Genomic DNA, 9,058 nt, shown 5'->3' on the forward strand with positions numbered 1-9,058 from the left:
ATTGATGTGGTCATGTGATCTATACCGGACGCTCCTCCCTGTAGATAAATAATAAACGGAGGATGATCTGGACTGTCCCGGGATGAATAATGTCTGCACAGACTTCCTCCAGAGTTCTGACACCTCCGACTGCTTCTTATAATATATATCCCGGTTGGAGAGATTTCCCTTCACTTTATGTCCAGGTGACCGATGTCTCACAGAAGAGGATGGGAGGGGAAATTAGCCCAAAACGAAGAACAGACAAAACATCATCTGGCAGAGGTTCTAACCCATCCAAAATTCATCTAAAAGTAAAAACACGTCAGCTTTAGTTGGGCTTCATATAGTATTATCTAATTAATATTGGATTAGAGAGAATACACGTTTACTGATCATGTATGATGGAGGAGATGTAGACATGACATTGTTGTGTGTGCACAGTGGCCGGGAATGTCTATAGTGTGAGCTCTGTCCTGTTACTGTCACTGGACACGGCATGTACTGAGGACACTGATGTCACCATGACAGCCAACTCCACCAAAATAGGGGTCATCTGTGCTGGGATTGGAGTTCAGGATCACATGACAAGAGGCAGGACAACCAGTCGGGTTATGATTAGGTTCCAAAGGGACCAACAATCCTCCACTAACATAATGTGAGGTTGAGAAATGAAGCATTTGGCTAAAGGCTCTATATTTAGGATGTATCTGGTCTATAAATGGCGGCTCTGGGTGGACAGTTGGATAAATGGCTCTATATTTAGGATGTATCAGGTCTATAAATGGCTGCTCTGGATGGACAGTTGGATAAATGGCTCTATATTTAGGATGTATCCGGTCTATAAATGGCGGCTCTGGATGGACAGTTGGATAAATGGCTCTATATTTAGGATGTATCCGGTCTATAAATGGCGGCTCTGGATGGACAGTTGGATAAATGGCTCTATATTTAGGATGTATCTGGTCTAAAAACCATAACAGACATCACAGTGACTATGGAGGACGAGGACGGACATGACGGGGGGGTTACTGGGTGTATCTATAACATAATATCTTATTACCTCCTCTGCTGCCAGTTCCAGCAATGTCTCCTCTCTACTTCCTCCAAAATCGCCTCTCACCTAAAACTTCCTATTTAAATGTGACATCACTTCCTGCCTTCATGTTCACATCACTTCCTGCGTGTGCGTTTCCATGACAATAAGTGAGCTCGCCACCTTGTGGGGAATTTGGAATCTGCAGCCTTTCGATGTTTTTTTCCCATCCTTCGGTGTATTCTCCGATTTGGTCGCACATATTACGGCTGATTAAAAACCGGAAACAATGAAGAAATATAACGAAACAAATTTGATTTTGGTGTTTTTTAAAACTGATAAAGAAGTGAAACTGAAAAAAGAAAAGCAAAGACCGCCGTGTGTTAAGAATTGGGCGGTTGTTGGCTTTGCGGGAATAAAGGTTCCAATCAAACGTGTCTCCACTTGCCTCTACACATGGCACGTTTGGCTACGTTCCTCCGGGGACATAGTGGGCAGTTTCGGGGAATATTACGGCAACTAAGGGCCCTCCTCCCCCCATCTTGTCTTGAATTGTATTGTGATTGTCATGTCCTTCTTATATTGTAAAGCGCCGCGCAAACTGTTGACTCTATACACCGAGTGGCCAGATCATTATGCCCCTCCCCCCATCAGTACTTCGTTGGGCCGCCTTTTGCCTTCAATACGGCGGCGATTCTTCTCGGCGTTGACTCCACGAGATGATGAAAGGTGATGTGAGGAATCTGACGCCTGATGAAGAGCGCGTGAGATTTGATGGTTGTGGAACCAGCTGCCTGATTGGCTCTTTCAACTTCGTCCCACAAATGCTGCAATTGAGATCTGGTGATTGCGGGGGCCACCTAAGCGAGGTGAAGTCTCCCTCGTGTTCCTGAAGCCGCTCCTGCACAATACGAGCGCCGCGGCACGGCGCATTGTCTTGTTGGAAGAAGCCTTCTCCATTGGGATACGCCATCAACGTGATCGGAGGAACTTGATCGGCGACGATACTTTGGTATGTTGTGCTATTCAGACGAATTAAAGGGCCCAAATCATGCCGGGAAAACACGCCCCCAAACCATAACACCGCCCCCACCAGCTGGAAGGGTTGTACTCGTGCGTGTGGGGTGCATGCTTCCATGCGGTTCCCGCCAAATTCTCACTCTGCCATCTGCATGATGCAACTGGAAACGTGATTCATCGGACCACATGACTTTTTTCCTCGACTGTCCAATCCTTGTGTTCCTGTGCCAATTGGAGACATTTTATCTTGTTACCTGCAGACAGCAGAGGTGTTCCAACCTTCGTCTTCCACATCCCATACGACGCAGAGTACGGCGAACAATGCGTTCAGAGATCATTGGAGAGGATTCCCGATTAAGATCTGCAGTAATTTGATGCACTGTTACCCTTCTGTTGTCTTGTACCAGTCTTGCCCCTCCCCCGTTCTGCCCTAACATTGACTACACGTTCAGACCCAGATTCTCGGCTGACAGTCCGGTCTTTAACCAGTTGACATCCGTGGTGTTAAACCCCCTTCCCATCCAGGCCATTTTTCAGTATTCAGCGCTGTGGTACTTTGACTGACATTTATTCCGTCATGCAGCGCTGTACTGAAATGAATTTTATACCCTTTTTTGGGAGATTATTATATACACCGAGTGGCCGGATTCTGCCCCCTTCTTTATTGAAGGACCAAGCACCCACTGTTACACTTTTTGGACAAAGTCTTGGCGTTCATCCTCCAACTGACTGGGGTAGACCTGGGGAATGACCCGCCTCCTGTACAACGCGTCCTCCTTTCTACTAAGTGATATAAAAAGTACATTTGCTTAATGCAGCCAAAGCCCGGATTGCCCTCTGTTGGAGACGGACTTCACCTCGTCCCGTGAGTTTGTGGCTTTCTAAAGTGAATCAAGTCCACAATATGGAGGACATTGTAGAAGCTTTGCACCGCAAGGAACAATTTGCGGATAACTTGGTTTTGCTGGACTGGTTTTGTTACATCCCGGGAAATGCCGAGCTGTGCTGGTGGAGCACTAATCTCTTCTGGGCTTTTGTTTTCTTTTTCCCCTCGCTCTCTCTTTCTTGTCCTTCTCTGCTCTTTTCTTTTCATCCTCCTCATTCTGACTTCCTGGAAGACCCATTACGTATCTACCGTATTTTGCGGTCCATAAGACGCACCGGACCATAGGACGCAGGGAGGTCCGGGGCGCCTTATGGAGCACTCGACAGACTGTAGCTTCTGACACAGCTTCTATGACAGAAGCTGCAGTTAGTGACCGCTGAGACAGGTGGCGCTGTGATCTCGATCGTCGCCGCTGCTCGGCTTTAATACGAGTGATCTCGTTATTAGATCACTCGTATTAAACGAGCAGTGGCTCCTACTACTCGCCCGGCGCCCGAAACTGCATGTCTCGGGCGTCGGGATTCGCTCCATAAGACGCAGGCACATTTTCCCCCTCTTTTTTGGGGGAAAAAAGTGCGTCTTATGGAGCGAAAAATACGGTAGTTTTTGTGTAAGCATGAGCTCCTATGTGAGTTATGCGGTCAGGCCTTTTCCCCATAGTTCTCGGGAGGACACAAACTAGCGTCCTCCCGTCACCCAAAGCTCAGTATACCACGAACTTTCAAGTTACATTATATATATATGATAAAATATAAAAGTCTTTCCATAGTTCCCAAAACCATTTGTCTTAGTTGTTTGTTTAATGTTTTCTGGATTAGTGTGTAAAGTGTCATTTAGAGTTTCAAATATTTCTTTAGAACTTTCTCTGTATTTTAAGCAATACAATAAAAGGTCATTTTCCATATTGAAGTGTGAGATTCTGGTAGCCAAATGTAACAAACACTACATTCTGACAGCTCTCCCCCACACTACATTCTCTGACTGCTCTCCCCCACCATCCACACTACATTCTCTGACAGCTCTCCCCCCACAATCCACACTACATTCTCTGACAGCTCTCCCCCACCATCCACACTACATTCTCTGACATCTCTCCCCCACCATCCACACTACATTCTCTGACAGTCTGTAAACGTCACTGATAATCGCTGTGATGATGTTTTTGTTTTATTTTTATTAGGATTTACAATATCGCTACATTAAATAAATAAAAAAGAATACAAAATATTAAGTAAAACCAGTTACACTACGCTATTCCCACATCTGGAATACTGGAAACGTATGTCTATATTTAGGCCACGTACCTTCACATTTACATTTTTTTCCTAGAGCCTCCCCTCCAAAGACCCAAATTATTCCACTATTAAAAATCTAAAGATCTGATAATCTCTGTGACATTAAAAAGAAACATGGCAGAAATATAATAAGATTCTTCTGGTTTCACTGACCGTTGTGTGTCAGCACTGACGAGATCAATCACTGTGACAATGACGGGACTCATCACATGAGACTGACATGCTGAGTAATCCACTGATTATGATGATCTCTCTATGATCTGAGCTCATTCCCATCACCAATGGAGGACTCTCTATGATCTGAGCTCATTCCCATCACCAATGGAGGACTCTCTATGAACTGAGCTCATTCCCATCACCAATGGAGGACTCTCTATGATCTGAGCTCATTCCCATCACCAATGGAGGACTCTCTATGAACCGAGCTCATTCCAGTTAAGGTCCTTTGTTAAAACAAAGGGCCGACAATGCCTTAGAGCTATGGTCACAGTGTTGTCACCAGCACAGGAAGATGCAGTTGTTAGAGCTCTTTGATCATGTGACTACTTGTAAAATGGGCACTCGCATTTGTGACTCTTCTGAATGAATTTTTTTCTGGTACTCTGGACATGAATAAGCAATTTGCTGATATTTTGAGGCTCTCCTATCTGAATTTTCTAATGTTCTTTTGTTACTGAAATGATTACCGCACCATGAAAATGAATAAGGATGTTCACCTTTGTGAATTCTCTGGTGGCTGAGGTTTCCTATTTTAGTAAAATTATTCTCACACAGAGCATAAAAAGTGACAATCTTCTGTGTCTATTATTTAGTGTTGCAAAAATGCTTGTTTTGTTAAGTGACCTTTCTGGTGTTTGAGAAGGTCTCCTTTCTGAGAAAAACTTTTCACGCACTCAGCACATGGATAAGGACTCCCCTTTGTGACATTTCTGGTGTGTGATAAGGTGTTCTTTCCGAATGAAACATTTACTGCAGTCTGAACATGAATAAGGACGCTCACCAGTATGAGTTCTCTGGTGTCTAAGCAGTTGTCCTTTCTCAGTAAAACCTTTCCCACACACTAAGCAGGAATAGGGACGTTCCCCAGTGTGAGTTCTCAGGTGACTAAGAAGGCTTCCTTTCTGAATAAAACATTTCCCACACTCCGGACATGGATAAGGACGCTCACCTGTGTGAATGCGCTGGTGTTTAAGAAGCACTCCTTTCCGGATGAAACTTTTCCCACACTCTGAACATAAATAGGGTCGCTCGCCTGTGTGAACTCTCTGATGTATAAGAAGGCTTCCTTTTTGGCTGAAACTTTTCCCGCACTCTGAACACGAATAGGGATGCTCGCCTATGTAAATTCGGTGGTGTATAATATCTTTGTTTTCCGCTAAAAAGTTCTCACGCGCCGAAGAAGAAAATGAACTCTCGATTGTCTGAACTTCTTTATGGCTTAAAAGAGATTTCGTGGGATTAGATGTATCAGTTGATGTATCTGTGTTGTGAGATCTTTGATGTATATATGAAATAACAGTATGGGATTCCTCAGGATTAGATGTCTCTGAATGGGAAGGTCTGTGATGTCTATTATGAGTAATGGGATTCACTCCTGGAGAATGTTGTGTGATGTCATTATAAGCTGGAGATAACATAAGATGTTTCTCTGAGATATTTCGGACATAATGTCCATCTGTTGGAAGACAATTGTTAGATAAACGTTATAAGTATTCTTCGTGTGTTACATTCAGGAGTCATATATGTTAGTAGAGCTCTCAACAATTTCTCAGAGCTCTGGAATTGGACAAGGTACCAAAATCAGACTGGGTAACATTGTATGTACATTGATGGCATTGTTACTGTGAGAATGGAGATGGAACTTCATATGGTGTACAGTATCTCCTCCTCATTTGTTGGTCACATGACGTTATATTGAGGAATGGAGATGGACCTTTCATATGGTGTACAGTATCTCCTCCTCATTTGTTGGTCACATGACGTTATATTGAGGAATGGAGATGGACCTTCATATGGTGTACAGTATCTCCTCCTCATTTGTTGGTCACATGACGTTATATTGAGGAATGGAGATGGACCTTCATATGGTGTACAGTATCTCCTCCTCATTTGTTGGTCACATGACGTTATATTGAGGAATGGAGATGGACCTTCATATGGTGTACAGTATCTCCTCCTCATTTGTTGGTCACATGACGTTATATTGAGGAATGGAGATGGACCTTCATATGGTGTACAGTATCTCCTCCTCATTTGTTGGTCACATGACGTTATATTGAGGAATGGAGATGGACCTTCATATGGTGTACAGTATCTCCTCCTCATTTGTTGGTCACATGACGTTATATTGAGGAATGGAGATGGACCTTCATATGGTGTACAGTATCTCCTCCTCATTTGTTGGTCACATGACGTTATATTGAGGAATGGAGATGGACCTTCATATGGTGTACAGTATCTCCTCCTCATTTGTTGGTCACATGACGTTATATTGAGGAATGGAGATGGACCTTCATATGGTGTACAGTATCTCCTCCTCATTTGTTGGTCACATGACGTTATATTGAGGAATGGAGATGGACCTTCATATGGTGTACAGTATCTCCTCCTCATTTGTTGGTCACATGACGTTATATTGAGGAATGGAGATGGACCTTCATATGGTGTACAGTATCTCCTCCTCATTTGTTGGTCACATGACGTTATATTGAGGAATGGAGATGGACCTTCATATGGTGTACAGTATCTCCTCCTCATTTGTTGGTCACATGACGTTATATTGAGGAATGGAGATGGACCTTCATATGGTGTACAGTATCTCCTCCTCATTTGTTGGTCACATGACGTTATATTGAGGAATGGAGATGGACCTTCATATGGTGTACAGTATCTCCTCCTCATTTGTTGGTCACATGACGTTATATTGAGGAATGGAGATGGACCTTCATATGGTGTACAGTATCTCCTCCTCATTTGTTGGTCACATGACGTTATATTGAGGAATGGAGATGGACCTTCATATGGTGTACAGTATCTCCTCCTCATTTGTTGGTCACATGACGTTATATTGAGGAATGGAGATGGACCTTCATATGGTGTACAGTATCTCCTCCTCATTTGTTGGTCACATGACGTTATATTGAGGAATGGAGATGGACCTTCATATGGTGTACAGTATCTCCTCCTCATTTGTTGGTCACATGACGTTATATTGAGGAATGGAGATGGACCTTCATATGGTGTACAGTATCTCCTCCTCATTTGTTGGTCACATGACGTTATATTGAGGAATGGAGATGGACCTTCATATGGTGTACAGTATCTCCTCCTCATTTGTTGGTCACATGACGTTATATTGAGGAATGGAGATGGACCTTCATATGGTGTACAGTATCTCCTCCTCATTTGTTGGTCACATGACGTTATATTGAGGAATGGAGATGGACCTTCATATGGTGTACAGTATCTCCTCCTCATTTGTTGGTCACATGACGTTATATTGAGGAATGGAGATGGACCTTCATATGGTGTCCAGTATCTCCTCCTCATTTGTTGGTCACATGACGTTATATTGAGGAATGGAGATGGACCTTCATATGGTGTACAGTATCTCCTCCTCATTTGTTGGGGACAGGACGTTATATTGGGGAAGGGAGATGGACCTTCATATGGTGTACAGTATCTCCTCCTCATTTGTTGGTCACATGACGTTATATTGAGGAATGGAGATGGACCTTTCATATGGTGTACAGTATCTCCTCCTCATTTGTTGGTCACATGATGTTATATTGAGGAATGGAGATGGACCTTCATATGGTGTACAGTATCTCCTCCTCATTTGTTGGTCACATGACGTTATATTTAGGAATGGAGATGGACCTTCATATGGTGTACAGTATCTCCTCCTCATTTGTTGGGGACATGACTTTAAATAGGTGAACTCTGTGAGCATTTCTTATATTTAAACCACCCCTGTAACAATGTAAACATACTTTATACTCCTAGAAGATAACGGTTTCTACATTTAGTGTTTATGACTTACTTGTGTCCATATGTAGAGAAGATTCCTCCTGCTCACTTTTTATAACCATCTCCTCCTCCTCCATAGACTGCTGAGCTCCTCCCACCAACGTCTCTTCTTCCTCTTTCTCTCCAATTTCTTTCAGTTCTTCATCCTAAACCCCAACGATATTAACATACACAGGTTGAACGGCTCAGACCTGTATCTTTATTCAACCTTAACTATTTTTTGTAAATATGTAACTACATTTTTGAAAAAAAGCAAGTAATTAGAACAAACAATCTCATCGCTTAGAATATTGTTTTAGCTTTACATGCTCTACCTGATCATGGTGGGGGATGGTGAGATGTTCCTGGGTGGAGTCCACGTGAGGTGAAGGCTCTGTGACGGTTGATGTCCAGTGAAGACAGTTGTGGTGTGTCAATAGGTCACCAGATGTGTTCTTCACTACTTTATAATCCTGTGTAAAAAAAAAAGGGACATTAACAATAATCACTGAAGACCTCCCAGAATCCTCCTCACCCCTCCGGTCAGGTCTGTGTGTTATGAATAGAGATCAGAGTGATGTCATGTGACCTCCCAGAATCCTCCTCACCTCTCTGGTCAGGTCTGTGTTTTATGAATACAGATCAGAGTGATGTCATGTGACCTCCCAGAATCCTCCTCACCTCTCCGGTCAGGTCTGTGTTTTATGAATAGAGATCAGAGTGATGTCATGTGACCTCCCAGAATCCTCCTCACCTCTCCGGTCAGCAGGTAGATGATCTCCAGGGTGAGGTCCAGTATCCTCTCAGTCATGTGACTCCGGTCCTCCTCCATCC

The 9,058-nt window shown here is 43.4% G+C and overlaps 1 protein-coding gene across 1 annotated transcript in view; it reads right to left on the reverse strand.

The window, feature by feature from the left end:
- Window positions 1-4,996: 4,996 nt before the first annotated feature.
- Window positions 4,997-9,058, reverse strand: part of LOC108803200 (gastrula zinc finger protein XlCGF26.1-like) — a 12,316-nt gene continuing 8,254 nt past the window's right edge. Inside the window, exon 2 of the mRNA XM_018575039.1 lies at window positions 4,997-5,552. Within this exon, the coding sequence (XP_018430541.1) occupies window positions 5,110-5,552 (443 nt within the window). The 3' untranslated portion in view covers window positions 4,997-5,109. The remainder of the gene's footprint in view (window positions 5,553-9,058) is intronic.

The sequence above is a fragment of the Nanorana parkeri genome, unplaced genomic scaffold (genome assembly GCF_000935625.1).
Source record: "Nanorana parkeri isolate BGI_ZX_2015 unplaced genomic scaffold, ASM93562v1 scaffold3493, whole genome shotgun sequence".
Lineage (NCBI taxonomy): Eukaryota > Metazoa > Chordata > Amphibia > Anura > Dicroglossidae > Nanorana > Nanorana parkeri.